General features: G+C 51.8%; 1 protein-coding gene and 1 non-coding gene across 6 annotated transcripts; both read left to right on the top strand.

The window, feature by feature from the left end:
* The first annotated feature begins 265 nt into the window (after positions 1 to 265).
* On the top strand, positions 266 to 15,229 carry maml1 (mastermind-like transcriptional coactivator 1). 5 transcript variants are annotated; one of them, XM_061835081.1, is made up of 8 exons: positions 266 to 2,502; positions 7,615 to 8,904; positions 10,096 to 10,320; positions 10,408 to 10,537; positions 14,604 to 14,686; positions 14,762 to 14,832; positions 14,907 to 14,988; positions 15,096 to 15,229. In XM_061835081.1, the coding sequence occupies exons 1-8, from the start codon at positions 2,146 to 2,148 to the stop codon at positions 15,174 to 15,176; spliced, it is 2,319 nt and encodes a 772-aa protein (XP_061691065.1). In that variant the 5' UTR covers positions 266 to 2,145; the 3' UTR covers positions 15,177 to 15,229. The 5 variants fall into 5 exon arrangements, with proteins under 5 accessions (XP_061691065.1, XP_061691062.1, XP_061691061.1 ...); XM_061835078.1 differs by lacking the exons at positions 14,762 to 14,832; positions 14,907 to 14,988; positions 15,096 to 15,229 and adding an exon at positions 12,319 to 14,393 and having other exon boundaries at positions 273 to 1,206; positions 2,178 to 2,502; positions 14,587 to 14,644; XM_061835077.1 differs by lacking the exons at positions 14,762 to 14,832; positions 14,907 to 14,988; positions 15,096 to 15,229 and adding an exon at positions 12,319 to 14,393 and having other exon boundaries at positions 273 to 1,416; positions 2,178 to 2,502; positions 14,587 to 14,644.
* Positions 5,345 to 5,417, top strand: trnap-ggg (transfer RNA proline (anticodon GGG)). Its single transcript has one exon. It is a non-coding gene; the product is annotated as a tRNA-Pro (tRNA).
* Positions 15,230 to 15,607: the final 378 nt, after the last annotated feature.

The raw sequence follows: 15,607 nt of genomic DNA, 5'->3' as shown, positions 1-15,607 counted from the left end.
CTTTCTGCTGCACACACGGCGTGGCGCGTCAGACGCCGCCGGAAAAAAGGTCCAACAATGTGAGACTGTGTGTTTTGATGAATAAAAAGGCCAAATGGAAGATTAACGACTGCTTTTTTATTTTCTTTTACGTTATGATGTTTTGAAGACAATGCTGCTCTTTTATCAATGCAAACATAATTCGAAATAAGCATTCCCAATTTGGAGAATTAAAAAAAAAAAAGGGAAAATTCCCATGTAATTAAATCATTCTGCAAAAAGGATCAGAAAAATCAACCTTACTAAAAATTTTTAACATTTTTAAAAATTACAAATGTGTCGTGCGATTGGCTGGCGACCAGTTCAGAGTGTACCCCGCCTCGTGCCCGTCAACAGCTGGGATAGGTTCTGGCGCTCCTGCGACCCTTGTGAGGATAAGCTGCGAAGAAAATGGATGGATGGATTTTTTTTTTTTAAAAGGTCTCAAAAGTTTCTGTTACAAAAGGCTTGGATCTAAATCAGCATAATTAATCTACCCACCCCCACCCACCAAAAAAAAAAAAAAAATTATGTGCAAGGGGAAAAAAATTGGTCCAAGTTATTTGTGTTGGGAAAAAAAAATCATTGAAATTGATCTGGGTATTATGTATAGAAAATGATATAAACATTGAATGATGGAAGAGTGGGGCAGCTGGATAGAAAATCTGTCTCACAGTTCTGAGGACTGTAGTTCAAATCCTCGGCTATGCCTGCGTGGCTTTTCTCCTCTTATGGGCTCCAGCACTCCCGTGACCGTTGTGAGGATAAGCGGTCAGAAAAAAATCGTAATCTCTTTTGTAAACGTAGTCAAAGTTTCCAAAACAGAATCAAGTGCGCTAGTTTTATGGGCACAGAACCGAGCGCGAGCAAATGAAACGGGAATGTGGAACCATCCTTTGACGCATGCGCAGAGGGGACGCTCCATCGGCAGCCGTCTATTGGCCAGTTGCCTTGTCCGTCACCATTGCGGGGGCGGGGCGTTGGCATTCCTCTCCAGCTGGAGGAAAAGGAAAAAAAAAAAAGAGAAAGTTACCAAAATGGCGGCGTCAAGCTGCCCGTCCGCTTGAAAACAAAAGAGAGGAGCGCCAGCGAACGGGGGAGCCCTCCCGGGAGGAGAAGCGACGACTGACAAGCGGCCTGGCCCGAGCATGCTGCGTTTGCGAGCCAACTAGCAAGTCAGGCAGCCAGGCGAGCCCCTCGAACACGGCTAGCCGAACAGCTAGCCGCGGCTAACTGCTACACGGAGGGAGGGGAGGCGAGCGAGCGAGCGAGCGGGCGGGCGGGCGTCGGAGGAGGAGGAGGAGGAGGCGGGCGGGCAGGCAGGCAGGCAGGCAGGCGGCACGATCAGCTGTTGCCTTAACAGATGCCGGAGAAATAGCGCACAGCTACACGTCCACAGTAAGTGCTTTTTACACGCGCGGACGATGTTCACGTGGTAGTGGCCGAAAGGAGCTAAGCTCCATTTTTCTCTTGGCGACCGAAGTTGGGCAACAAGAAAGTCCGCTCCAAAGAGTCGCCGAGTGGGCTGAGATCCCCTTTTAGCCTTTAGCCTTTAGCCGCCAGTAGCATCGAACAAGTTCACTGGCTACCAACTTGACAAGTTCCACTCAATCGTGCCCCCAAATAACATGGCGTTTTCTCCTTGAGCTCGCTCGGTCAAAGTCGACCCCTTCATTTCGTCTTTCCTACTTTTTCTCTGCACTTTTTGCCAAGTTGGCCGAGTTGAGGAATGCGCTCGGCGGAGGAAGCATGTAAACAAAACGCACGCAAACGATGCTAATGCGCTAGTTGAGCTTTGTGGCCAACTTTTTTTTTTTTTTTTTTGTGCGGATCGTCGCTCAACATTTTTCAGCAGCTCGTCCTCGTCGCGTCTCGATCTCCTCCCCGGCCTGCCGGCCGGCCAGCCGGCGGTTGCTAAAGGCTGCCTATTAGCAAGACAAAGGTCGCCTCCAATGGAGCCAGCAGCCCGGCAGGCTTTGTAAGGGTCGAGGGAGGGAGGGAGGGAGGGAGGTGGTGGTGGCGGCGTATACACCAAAAAACCAAGGAGAGAGCACGGGAAGGAAGCACAGTCGTCAGCGTTTTATGGACCGAACCTGACCTTTTAATTTTTTTTTTTTTTTTGAATTGATGATGGCGGATTTTGTTACACCGCGACACAGCGCGGTGATGGAGCGGCTGCGGCGGAGGATCGAGCTCTTCCGGCAGCATCACAACAGCTGCGAGAGCCGCTACGAGGCCGCCGCGCTGGAGAGTCTGGAGCTGGAGAGGCAGCAGACCTTCGCCCTGCACCAGCGCTGCTTGCAGGCCAAGGCCAAGAGGACCAACAAGCACAGGCAGCCCTCGGCCGCCACCGCGGAGCAGGCGGGCCAGAGGGCGCCCGGGAGCGGCGGCGGCGGCGGCGCAGCGAGCGCGGAGCTCGGCGACGGCAGCGGCAGCGGCAGCGGAGGAGCTGCCGAACAGAGCCGCAACAGCACCCTCATTGCCGTGAGTCCAACTTCAACACTTCCGATAGACGCCGATACTATGACGACTAATGCAACAACGGCTACCCCATTCGAATATTGCTTCTACTGCTCACATCGCTACTAGTATCTCTGCGACTATTTCTCCTATCACTACTCCTACGACTCATGTTGCTGCTACTTCTACAATTATTTCTACTACTATGCCCAAGATCCACGTTCTCACTACTGCTACTACTACTTCTAGTCAATATGCAATGGTTTGTCTAATTTCTGATGTCTGAGCAAAGGCACTTTGCCCCAGAGCGATCCCTTGAACTACTCTGAGCGACACCACAAGTGTTCCATGGCTTATTAGAATCAGATTACAGCAGTTACATTCCCATCAGAACACTTTTATGAAGAGCAATTTTCAGTTTTTGCAAACTTAACAATGAAAACGTCAACAAACTTTTCCTACAGATGCTTGTCCCATGTTATATAATTCTGTGATTGTTAAAGGAACATCAAGGCTGTCTTTCATTTTATTGGCTTTGATTTTTTTTTTTTTTTTTTTAAATTGATGGGGGTTTAGATCCTTAAAAGTTTCAGTTTGGGTTGTTTCAAGACGGATGCAAGCAGCTATGAAAATTGTAAAAGATTTCACTGTGTACAGTTGCCATTTGAGTCTTAAAAGATGAATTCATTCATGACCTCATTGCGTTGAAGTTGCTTCATAAGGAACTTTCCTGTTTGATTATTGCACGTTTGTTTTATTAGGCCCAAAAAATGTGGTTCTGGTTTCAGTATTTAAATTATTATTATTTTTTTTTTTTTACAAAATATTTTTGTATTTTGGTGCTGCCATTTTCTCGTCAGTTCTCGTTAATTCAGACGCTCTCGCACATAACGAGATCAAAATTCACGAAGGCTCGCTCCGACAAACATGAAACAATGTGGAAAATTGGACATGGCACAACATGAAAATACAACTTGATTTGATATGGCTCAGTCACGCTATGGCATGGGATGAGGCAGTTACGCTAGCTGTTAACACACATCCACGTACGTACACGCAACAAGTGGCATGAAAAACAAGGCTTGAACACACAACGTAATCGGCGCGCACGAGGAAGCTGCACACGGCTTGTTATTGTTGTTGTCGAGTCACTCGAGGCGCCTGAAGATGGTCCTCAGAAGCGCTAGACTCGCATGCGCGATGCGCCGTAGTCCTCCGAGGAGAAGAAGATGATGATGAGAGACGTTCGTAGCAAAGGATGACCGGGTGATAGATATGGAAGTAGAGGGGGGCGCTGTGACCAGCCTGTGCCACTTGGGCTAGCGGGGAGAACCCGAGCAGAAACTGCAAAGGAAGCCTTGAGGTCCCTTTGAATATCGGGTCTGGCCGGAGCCGGTCCTGCGGAATCCCCGTTGGCAGGCGGTACCGGCGATGGAAGCGAAGTCCCAGGGAAAAGGGCGCCGGGCTTCGAGAACCCCTCACGGGAAGGTTCCTGGTCTTTGTCCCGTCGCCGCAGCTGCTGTCAAACACCCAACTTAACGCTGCGCTTCCGCATCTGCGCACGGCCCTGACAAATTGATTACGTGGTGTAAAAATGTTGGGCTCGACGGGAATTTTTAGGGTCAGTCTGGAAATCGGAACCGCAAGTTTTTGTTTTGTTTGTTTTTTTTTTTTTTGTATGCCTTACTGTATTGTAATTTCCAACTGCATTATTGAAAATCAGCAAAAATGTTGATTATTGTTTTCCAAAAACGAGGCAAATATTTTTGAAGGGCAAAAATACATTTATGGAAGAAAAAACAAAACACATGCGTACACTCTCTTTTGAGAAGCTGAAATTCTGAAGATTCGAAAGTAAACAGGGTCTCGAAAGGATTACCGCATTAATAGGCCCCGCCCACTCTGTCTAGTGTCGTGTGTGTGTGTGTGTGTGTGTCCGTCCCATGCGGGAGCCACACCAGACCCTAGACTTTGTTTACACACCTTGTTTCCAAACAGCAGTAAGACGGCTCATTGTTTTTGTTCCTCCTCCTCCCGCTCTCTGAAGCCACTAATGAAAGTATCGGCGTTGAAGAGCCTCAGAAAGTGTCGCAGATCATTTCAGTCTCGTTCTCGTCGTTCTCAAAGTCATTTTTGACTCGAGCTCCCGCTGAAGTTGTGCTCTTCTTCTCACGCAGCAGTCCGGCCTTTGAATCCCCGAGCGATAGGCTCAAGGTAGCTCCATCTTCTTCTACGGCTAATTAAGTTCCATTCCTCAGCCATTCTTCTTCTTCAATGTCGACAGAGCTATACAGCTCGAGAGATATAACGATAGATAGAAATGTAGACAAAATAAAATGTCACCGCTTCAAGCGTAGCATTCCATTCAAGTGCAATCACAAATTTTTGACATTTTTGTGCCAAAATGAAGAGCGCGCACGGTCCTCTCTTTGCTGACCAATGTTGAAATGGATTCCGCGACAGCTGGTGACGCTCGCGTGGCTTTTACCGCCAAGGATGGATGACCTCTGTCATCTTTGTTCATCTTCAAAAACACGACAAACATCCATCCATCCATCCATCCGTTTCCCAAGCCGCTTATCCTCACAGGGGTCGCGGGAGTGATCCCAGCTCACTTCTAACATAAGCAACATTCATAGTGCAAAGTTTTCGTCTGCTTGCAGATTTACTCGCACAATGACAAGCGAGGTCCAGACCGATTGATACATCCAATTAGATGAATCAACTGATGGATCCAGATCGATCGAGTCGGATAGACGGATGGATCTGCTTTGATAGGCCCACATTGAATAGACGAAGGTTGATCCAGATCTGGATCCGTCACTCTATCATAATGAACAACTATTTAGAGAATCAGTTTCGTGGAGGCCCCGTAGCTCAGTGGTTAGAGCACTGGTTTGGGAAAGCAGGCGTTGTGGGTTCGTCTCCCACTGGGGCCTCCACTCCCTGAGAAGGGTTGCGTCAGGAAGGGTGTCCGGTGTTTGTGACAAACATATATATGCGTTCATCTGAGATGACACGCTGTGGCGACCCCCGAAAGGGACAAGCCGAAAGAAACGCACATTTACAGAATCAGTTCATCTGAAAATCGTCCAAATGCTCGCTCGGAGAATATTCTGTCCCGCATCAGAGCAATTTATCTTTTTTTTTTCTTTCAAACCAAACATTTGCAAACAACTGCTTTTACTTTGCAAAACAATGATCGACATATTTGCTGATATTCTGATTGTGAGCCCTAATTAGTTTGTTTGTGGATTTCTGCACTGACAATTTGAACTCGCGTCCTGTTTTTATGCAAAAGTGATGGAAATTTGATGGATCAACAACAGATCAATCGACGATTAAAACAATCGTTAGTTGTGGGCCGACATTTGCTAGATAGATGGCTAAATGCACATAGACTAAGATAGCTCCAGATCAGAGCGCTGGTAGCATTAGCACGATTGATGAGCACTGCTGAGCGCGTCTCCGTGGCAACCGAGAACCGAGCCATACCAGAATTTCAAGTTCCGAAGCGTCAGTCGCTTACTTTGACGCGTACACGCGCGCACGCGGTACTTGTTAGTCACGCGACATTGGAAGTTTGTCCCGTCGACAATTAGCGTCCGTCTGTCTTTATTTTTAAAATGGGCCAAATGGGTCTTTGAAAAAAGGAAGCTAAAATTATTTTAATTGTATTCTTGAGAGTTAATTTAATTCGAGGATGCTCGATTCATCTGGATCCATCTATTTGGCTCTATCAATACTTCCTGACTTATCAGTTGATTCATCTAACTGGATTTATCAATTGATCTGGATCTCGCTTGTCATTGCGCGAGTGAATCTGCAAGCAGACAAAGCTTTAACCCTTTTTAAAAATTATTTACAATAAGCAAGCAACTAATTGGAACCAATTAGCCTCAACAATGACTCTTGAGTGTACATGCGTAAGGAAATTTTGCCGTTAAAAGACATTTCTCAGTCTTGGTTATGTGGCTTCATAGTTTGAGGTATCAGGGAGGCAAAAAAAAAAAAAAAAAAAAGTCATTGTTGCGCTTTAGCGCTCTTTTTCCAAAAAGAAAAAAACAAAACTTTTCTCTGCTTTGGGGTTAGAAACTCATGGCCAAATAATACAAAAAGCTGCAAAAACAAAAGTTTTTTTTCTTCTGAAAGAAGCGCGTCTCGTCTTTGGCAGTTGCCGATAGAGTTGTAAGTTGTGGCAGAAGACAATATTGAAAGATGAGTCCGGAAGCCCACCGGCGACACGGTCAGCTCTGCTTTGAACGGAGCCGGCAGGCGGCAACTTGACCGTCTTCAAGTCAGTCAGAGCAGGGGCGGGACGGGACGGGACGGGTCGGGACGGGACGGGACGGGTCGGGACGGGACGGAACAGGGCCACGCCAAAATCCTTTTGCCTTGTCACCTTGAACGGAATGTTTGACGCAGCAGATTTCACGTGGCGCCGGTCGGCCCGTGTCCTCGTCTGACTCATTTTGTGTTTTGACAAGTTGCGCGCTTGTGTTAAGGTGCTTGTTTCACGTCACGCCGTTCAATCTATGTGAAATCAGCTGATGAAGTTGTAATAAAGGGAACACTGCGAGGACAACAATTTGCGCTTATTAACAAAGGCACGATCGCGACACGATTCAGTTCCGAGTCGACTCTTCCTTTTTTGCTCTTGCGAGATCTCATTTTGTATTTTGGGATACTTCCCAACCGAACCGAGTATTACTGTCAGTCTTTTGTTTTTTGTTTTTTTGTTGGGGAAGGGGGGGGGGGGATCTTGCTCAATGAGAGGTGCCCTCTGCTGGTTGCAGACCAAAACTTCAAGCTTTAACGACAGAGTACACACAAAAGTATAAACGACAAGAAAATGAGCGATTAGTAATAATGACAACCTCGCTGAGCGATTCCAGCACCCCGCTCGACATTCTTTGACAATAGGTACAGAAATGCAAAGGAAGACCTTATCTTAACTGTTTTACTGCTGGCTGGCAATCGGTTTCGGGTGTAGTCCACCTTTTGCCCAAAGTGAAAGTGCCAGAATGGAATTTATTGAGCATGTAAAGACCAAAATGTTCACGTGATCTGTCAGTGCTCGCAGATCCACACGTGCTCGTCGACGTGAGTTTTAACGGCTCAATGTTTGCGGTCCAGTTGCAGGAGACTGTGAAGAGGAAGCTGGAGAGCGCCGGTTCCCCTCTGGACCGGGAGCAGGTCAACGGCTTCTCTGACGGCTTCCCGGCCAGCAAGAAAGCCTGCGTGGACGCCGCCGGCACCGACGGGTCCCCCGTGGACTCCAAACTGGGCCTGGGCGACGCGCTGGCCTCCGACGGCACCCGCGGCCTCGGTAGCGAGTCGGCGGACGGCGCCAAGGAGGCTCCGGCGGCGGGCGACTTCCGGCGCAAGGAGATGAAGCAGGAGCCCGACGACATCCTGCCGATCATGCCTCCTTCGGGGGGAGGGAACAACAACAACAACCTGTTCCCGGACCTCAACTTCAACGAGCAGGAGTGGACGGAGCTCATGGAAGAGCTGAACCGCAGCGTGGCGTACGAAGACATCCAGGACATCCTCAACGACGGCTTTGAGGACCGCAAAGACCCTCTGGAGATGACCCCCAATCAGGGCGGGGGCGCCCAGTCCTCCCAGGGTCTCCTCCCTCTGGATTTGGGAAGCGTGAAAGCCGAGTTCTCCCCGTCCCCCTTCGAGCAGGACACTCGCACGGGTTCCCCTCACGTCCGCGCGGCGTCTTCCGGGCCTCCTCGCCCCGCGGGCTCTCCGGCGGCCGCCTCCTCCCCGGCCGCGCCCCTGCCCAGGCAGCACCCGCCGGTGCCGGTGCCGCCGCCGCCCGCCCCCAACCACCTACTGGCGAAAGATCTGTCCCCCGCCCAGCAGCTTCAGCAGCTGGCCGCCCAGCAGCAGCGGGCCCAGCACCTCCACAGCCAGCTGCAGCACAAACAGGCGCCGCCCGGCGGGGCCAAGTTCCACGGCCAGGGGCCCCCGCACGCCCACCCTCCGCCCTGGACGCAGAGCCCGCTGGGGCCGGCGGCGTTCGCCATGGACAAGGCCGCCGGCCCCTCCTCCTTGTACTCGCAGGACTTCAATTCCAACGCGCAGAAGCAGCGGCTGATGTCCGTCCAGCCCCCCAAGGGCTCCCCCAAGGCGGGGGCCAACAGCTTCACGGCGGGGGGCGGCGTGATGGGCCACCCGGCTCAAGGAGCCCCCCTCAACCACGCGGCCGCACCGGGGGCTCAGGCGGCCGTGTTGAACTACAACAACACCAAGCCCTTATCCCATTTTGAGGCCGGGCCCGGGCCCGGGCCCAGGCCCCCCAACCAGGCCCCCCAGAACCAGAATAAGGCCGCCCTCCTCAGCCTGCTCAGGCAACAGCAGCAGATGAAGCAGAAGAACATGAACTTCCGCCAACATCTACCACACGCGCAGGTAGCGGAGCCTTCCGTCCGATGTTGTTGAGAGAATGTGGAATTGATGCTCTTGACCAATGGAAGGCCACGAAAAGGGCCCTCTTTTCCCCACTATGAGGCGCACTTTGAATGAATGGCCTATTTTGAGACTACAGGAGAGGTCGCGCATCCGTTCGATGGAGTTGCGCCAAAGGACAGATTATAATAAGGCGCTTTCAGGTGCGCCTTATAGTGCGGAAAATACGGTACTTTTTTGTTGTTCCTCGTTACTGGCCCGTTTGTAACCTTTTCAGTGACAAATACTTTTCGTGTCCTCCTCTTTTCAGCGGGCTTACCGCTTATGCCCCCTGCTGGCCCTTGACCACAGTTCCATTAGAATTTGACAGTACCGTGACCGTATCTGCCTCCCGGTCGCTGAGGTTGCGGGTTCAAATCTGGCCGCCCCTGAGCGGGCCTCGCCTTTTCTCCGCTTTCGTCATCATTTCACATCCCAAAAACATGCAGGGCACTCTGAACTGCCCCTTGAATGTTTGTGTGAATTTGAACGGATCGCAAACGCGATTGGCCGGCAACCGGTCCAAAGTCCACCAGTCCACCCGCCTCTCGCCAAGATTCGGACCGGCGCCGATCCCAGGATGCCCGCGACCCACGTGAGGATAAGCGGTACGAAAGACGACGGGTAGTGCGTGCGAGCGAAGGCAGTTGGGCCGTTGTCACGGCGACGTCAAAGGTCCCGTATGAGCGGTGCTGGAAATCAAACAAGTTGGCCACGTATGGAAACAACACACAAAATTCTTATTTTTTTTCCTCCGGAACCAGAGTAACTGCACTAGATTGACTGAACAATTAAAAACAACAACAAAAAAAGTGAACCACGACAGAGCGACGGATGACTTGAATTTGAACGATGCCATTCAGCGTAATCGCGTTTTTGGCCATCAAATTCAACATGGTCATCAACTGGACTTCTTCCCTGCGGTTCTGAGGTTCTGGGGTTCTGGGTTCGTCCTCCCACATTCCCAAAACCTCTTAGCCGAGACTGTAAATTGTCCCTTGGTGTGGCCTCTGACATGAACCTTTTTCTCAATCAATGACTTGGCTTTCCAAATGCAATACCCACTTTGTCCTACGGAGGTCACTCTTGTTCCTTCGCATGTGAATCGTGCAGCTCGCAATGTTTTATTCCGTTCATGTCACTCGCCCTCGACAGGACCAGAACTCTTACCCGACGCCTCCTCACGGGCCCGGCCCGGCCAACGCCCTGACGTCCGCGGCGGGCAACGGCGGCATGGGGGCGCCGCCCGGGGCCAACGCCCTGGCAGGTAATCATAGCAACACGGCCTACCTCAACAGCCAGGCGGCGCTCAAGCAGCAACAAATTCTGGAGCAGCAGAAGCAGCAGTACCTGCAGAGACAGCAGATGATGGCCGAACAGGTCTGGTCGTTGCGATTGCGATCGTTCGATTGTCCTCGACGGTGACGTGTGATTTCCTCCCGCCTGCGATCACACAAATGTGTGCAGGAGAAGCAACGTCAGCAGGACCAGCAGCTCCAGAGACACCTGACCAGACCCCCCCCTCAGTACCAGGACCAGTCTGGACAGACGGCCAATCAGAACGCTTTCCCTCAGACGCCCGTCACCCAGTTTACAGGTCAGATCATCAAAAAGTGCTCCATCATAAATCCTTCCCTTCCCTTCATTCAGTCATGATCCAAATCTTTTGCTTTCTTGCGGACACTTTTTGCCCACAATCTATTTATTGATATTTTCACAACAGTATAAAGGTCTGAAAAAAATGTTTTTGATGTCACAGAAACAACAGTGACGTGCAAATTTCTTCATCTGGAGTCACTGTCAATCTTGACTTCATACGAAATGATGTTCACGTGTTGCTGCGGGGCGACAGTGAGACTTCTGCGAAGGCTTTAATTCCATCTTGTATTGACCACGCATTTGGAACGAGGCTCAGAAAAGCGACTCGCAGACGCTGATCACGGTGACCAAGCTCAAACTTTGTAGTGTACTGGGGGTTTTAGGCCCTGGGGGGGGGGGGGACATGGCCTGAAAAAGGAAAGGTCATCCGGCGACGTCGGATCGCCGGCCTGGGTTCCTAATTGTGGGCCATCTCAAGCTTCCGCTGCACGTACAACACGGTACAAGTTTTACTTTCAGGACTTTGACGAGATCTTGGAGGGGAAAATCCGCAAAGGGCAGTACGGAGGCCCAGTCGTGGGTGGGCACATTTGCCTCCGGGTTATTTTTGGATCGGGCAGCTGCCTCATTTGCATACGACTCATCATTGACGTCAACATCACTTCTTCTTTTTTGTTTTGTTTTTCAAAGCAACGTGACCAAAGTTACACGTTTCATCATCATCATTATTTTGGGAGCAACAACAATTACACGTTGCAGTCGCATGCAAATACACAACAGACAAGATAGTGGTGGGCATATTCTTACTATATTCATTGGAAAAACGTTCAACGTAAACATAAAATCGTGTCACTTTCTGTATTGGCTGTAAAAGATGACATGAAAGTTGTTTTTTTTTTTTTCCTTTCCAAAGTGTGCAAATGCCGCTGTGCTAACGCACCAGCTGTGACGTCGTCCTCGTTTTTTTCCTCTTCAGATTTTCTTCCCTTTTTTTTTTTTTTTTTTGGGGGGGGGGGGGGGGGGTACATAGCCTCGGTATTCATAAAAAGAAAAAGTCATCAGGGCTTCCCTTTGATATTCACCTCCCGACAATCGCATGTTGATCATGACCGAAAAGTGGTTTCTCCAAACTTTGCACGGTCCAAACTGCCACAAATCGCTGAAATGAATGCCGACTCGACTCCCCACAGAGGTTTTAAATTGCCTTTCAGGTGCCACAAGATGGCAGCGGTGCACCATTTTTCTGTTAGACGGGAGTTTGGTCTGCGTAGTTGAAGCTCATTGGCTCACTCCAACATAGTTTGTTGTGACCCAAACGGTGCTGGAGCTCAACTTTTATATGAATTTTTACGCTTTTCCTCGCACATCTCAAAAACATGCAACATTCGTTGGAGACTCTAAATTGCCCACAGGTGTGACTGTCATCTATGTGCCCCGCGATTGGCCGGAGACCAGTTGAGGGTTTTTCCCCATCTCTCGCCCGATGACGGCCGGGATTGGCTCCGGCACACCCGCCAGGATAAGCGGCAAAAGAAAATGGGGGTGGTGGTGGGGGGGGGGGTGTTAAATGGGCAGTAATTCCAGTCAGCTGGACTCCTCTTTTGCGGACTTGAGGAAATCCACAAACCAATCCAATGTTGAGCGAGAACGTTGGTCCTTTTCTTTCCTTCCGTGTTGGGAAAAGGCAAATGCGCCTCGGACAATTCAGCGTTTTGTTGAAGCGTATTTTTTGGATTGCTAATGTTCTCGTGGGCGCCGTTTTGGTCCTTGCACCCTCAGGTCCGTCGCTGGCCAGCGTGTCTTCCATGGGAGGACCCGCGCCCGCCGGCCAGCGCATGTTCCCCCAGGCGCAAGGCATGATGGGAATCAAAATGGCGTCCGGCGGCGCGCCTCCGCCCCCGACGGCGAGCCAGGCGGACTTGGGGCTGACGTCGTGCGGCGGGGATGTGCAGCAGATGCTGTACAACAACATGAACCTTCACCCGCCCCAACAGCGCCAACCCATGTACAGGCACGCGGTGCTGACCCAGCAGCAGCAGCAGCAGCAGCAGCAGCAGCACCGCAGCAAACAGCCCAACGCAGCCTTGTTGAAGCAGCAGCAGCAGCAGCAGCAGATGGCAGCCGCCCGCATGCCCGCCAGCATGCAGGCCAGCCCCAACGCTGTGTGGCAGCAGCAGCAGCAGGGCTTGGCCCCCGCCGCCTTCGCCAACGCGTTCCACGTGCAGCAGCCTCGGATCCCCAAGATGAGCGCCGGCTCCACCGCCGCTTTCAACGCCAACCCCGCCGGCCGGCCCGCGGCGGGGATGATGGCCGGCCCCCAGCAGCGGGCGCCCTCCAACCCGCAAAGCCTGGGCCCGCCCCAGACTCAGCATCAACAAGCGACTCAGAACCACCCCGCCAATCAGAACGTCCTCCCCGACCTGGCGGCTTTCGGGCCGGCGGCGAGCGGCTTGGCCTGTAACCAAGGTTACCAGGTCAGCAGGACGGCCAATCAGCAGCAGCTCTCCTTCGGCTACAACGCGGCGGCGGGCAGCTTCGCGGCCGAGAGCGACCTGGTCGAGTCGCTGCTCAAGGGGCAGAGCACGCACGAGTGGATGGCCGACCTGGACGAGCTGCTCGCGTCGCACCAGTAGACGGGCCCGGGGACGACGGCGCCTTTATTTTCATGTGTCGGATCCCAAAAAAAAATGGATGTGGGCTTAGGCCCGTTACACACACGAGGATCTTTGGAGGCTTTCACTAAACGACAGGAGGAGGAGGCGGCGGCGCTTTGAGCAACGTTAAAACCAGCCGTCAAATTTGATCCACTTTGGTGTTGACAAACATCTTGGGGGTCATTTCAATCTTACGGCCGTCGCGCAGACGCCCCCGTTAGCGCGCTGGTGTCCTGTCTTCACATCTTTGGTTTTGCTCCCATAATCGCAACACACAAAAACGTTGCATCGCGCAGGCCCCACGCTGGCGGGATCGGGATTTGAACACCGGTCCCTCCACCTGCCCGCTGACAGAAAGCGAGTGTGATCTGGGGGGGGGGGGGGGACATAGTCCAGATATTTGGTCCCTTAACGCGTCCAACAATAAAGTGTTTTTTTTTTTTTTTTTTTTGCCAATGTTTGGTGGGCCGTCGCCGTCTTCTGCTGTAATGCGGTCAGAAGAAAAACGGGACGGGCCCATCAACGGGTCGGGCTCGGCTTCCCCGTCGGCCGCTTGCTCGGTTTGCTTCCCGGTGAGTTTCGTTTCGTTCCACGTCGTGAGTGACTCGGAGATGTCGGCTTTCCACGCTCGCGTGAACTCGTTTCACGTTTCGGGCGTGAGGACCTTCTCGAATGTCTTTTTGTGTGTACCGGGCCTAAGTCCTCCTGGCCAGTAGTCGGCGCTTCTCTGCTACGGTTTGACGCGCCGGTAAATGGAGAAAGAGACAAAATTGACATGCGACGTCGAAGAAATTGCAGCGTCGGTGAGTACTTGAGCGAGTACTCGTAGCGGTCTCGGACATCCCGACGGGACGACGGTTGGCCGGTCGTCTGTAAATGTTTGCAAATCTATTTTTTTCTATGTAACGTGACGATCTGGACATAGATGTTATTTTTATATCTGGCAGAACATTTTTGTAAGTATTTTCTACTTTTGATATGTTTGTGTCAAACAAGATGATGAGATGGACTGTAAATATAAGATACTCCCCAACCAAAGATCAGCAGTCCTTGCGTGGCCTTCTTGCTTGTCATTTGCATGCGCCGGCAATCATTGGCCGAGCGTCGGCAGTCCGGGACCTCACACTCGAGCGGACGCCATGGATCACCGTCAAGTCGTCGGCCTCGCCGCCGTCACCGTGGCCGCCGTCCTGCAGCAAGGTCGAGGTCACCCCGTGCTGGTTGTTTTTTTTTGTTTTTTTTTTTGGGGGGGGGGTGTTACTTTCTGTCAATTTTTTTTGTGCGTTACATCGAGCTTGCGTGTTAATTCTTGCGTTGTGCGAATTTGTCGTTTTCTCGTGTGTTTGGAATTTGATTGTTTTTTTTGTTTCTGTACGTAATGGTTTGTGCGCAGCGTACTTCTCCCTGCAGGTGATCGGCGTCCGGAGAAAGTTTGGGGTTTCCCCCCCGTGTACGAGTGGCCCCCCCCAATTCGAGAGGGTCTTCAGGGCTCAGTAAGTTTGAGCAGAGGTCAAACCGCAACTGCTCGTCGTGCACTTTGTTATTTTCCGCTTGTGATGCAATTTCAGAGTGAATTCCTCCGAATATTTTCCGCTCTTCATCGCCATCTTGTGGACGTCGGGCGTCTTCTTCAGCCAAGGTGACGTCACCGCCGCCCCCGAGTCGCCGTCCAAAATGGACTCACGAGTGCGTGTGCGCGTTTGCGTCACTCAGGTGTGTCCTGCGTATGCGGCATGGCGTACCTGTACGCGCGCCTGCGTTACTTCCGCGGTTACGTGCAGTCGCCACGGCAACGGTCAGTGGGCGATGATGCTCCTTTTCTCCATTATGGACGCGTGATGACGACGACGACGTTGCCGTTGTGTGTTTGTGTCAGTTTGCGTCCTCTGTACGCGAGCGCAGGCCTCCTGTGGCTGCTGTCGGCCTTCTCGTGCGTCGGCGTGCTGTCGTCCTTCTGTCGACTTTTCCACCCGCTCGACTTGACCTTTGCGGCCTTCTGAGAGTCGCCGTGACGACGAATAAAAAAAGCAACCTGCTCCCTTTGCGCCTACTTTGTATTTATTGCGTTTTCTTTTTGTCTTTGTTTTACAGCTTGAACATTGAACTTTGGAGGGGCAAAAACAACTTTGTGACGTTTAACCAGCATCACCGAGGGGGCATCGGGGGTCACCCGCGCGTACCACTACACCGCCGGTTTCATCTGGACTGATTTGGGGGGGGGGGGTCACCCGCGCGTACCACTACACCGCCGGTTTCATCTGGACTGATTTGGGGGGGGGGGGTCACCCGCGCGTACCACTACACACCGCCGGTTTCATCTGGACTGATTTGGGGGGGGGGGGGGGGGGGTCACCCGCGCGTACCACTACACCGCCGGTTTCATCTGGACTGATTTGGGGGGGGGGGGGTCACCC

This window comes from Syngnathoides biaculeatus, chromosome 11 (assembly GCF_019802595.1).
Source record: "Syngnathoides biaculeatus isolate LvHL_M chromosome 11, ASM1980259v1, whole genome shotgun sequence".
NCBI lineage: Eukaryota > Metazoa > Chordata > Actinopteri > Syngnathiformes > Syngnathidae > Syngnathoides > Syngnathoides biaculeatus.
Note: the sequence above shows the minus strand (reverse complement) of the source record. Positions and strands in the feature narration are given on the sequence as shown.

What these genes read in the sequence shown, in the direction of transcription:
- maml1 (XM_061835076.1), top strand. Translation starts at nt 2,146, where the DNA reads ATGATGGCGGATTTTGTTACACCGCGACACAGCGCGGTGATGGAGCGG. An exon ending in AACATCTACCACACGCGCAG is followed by an intron (nt 8,905 to 10,095) that starts GTAGCGGAGCCT and finishes CGCCCTCGACAG; the next exon opens with GACCAGAACTCTTACCCGAC. An exon ending in GCCCGTCACCCAGTTTACAG is followed by an intron (nt 10,538 to 12,318) that starts GTCAGATCATCA and finishes TTGCACCCTCAG; the next exon opens with GTCCGTCGCTGGCCAGCGTG.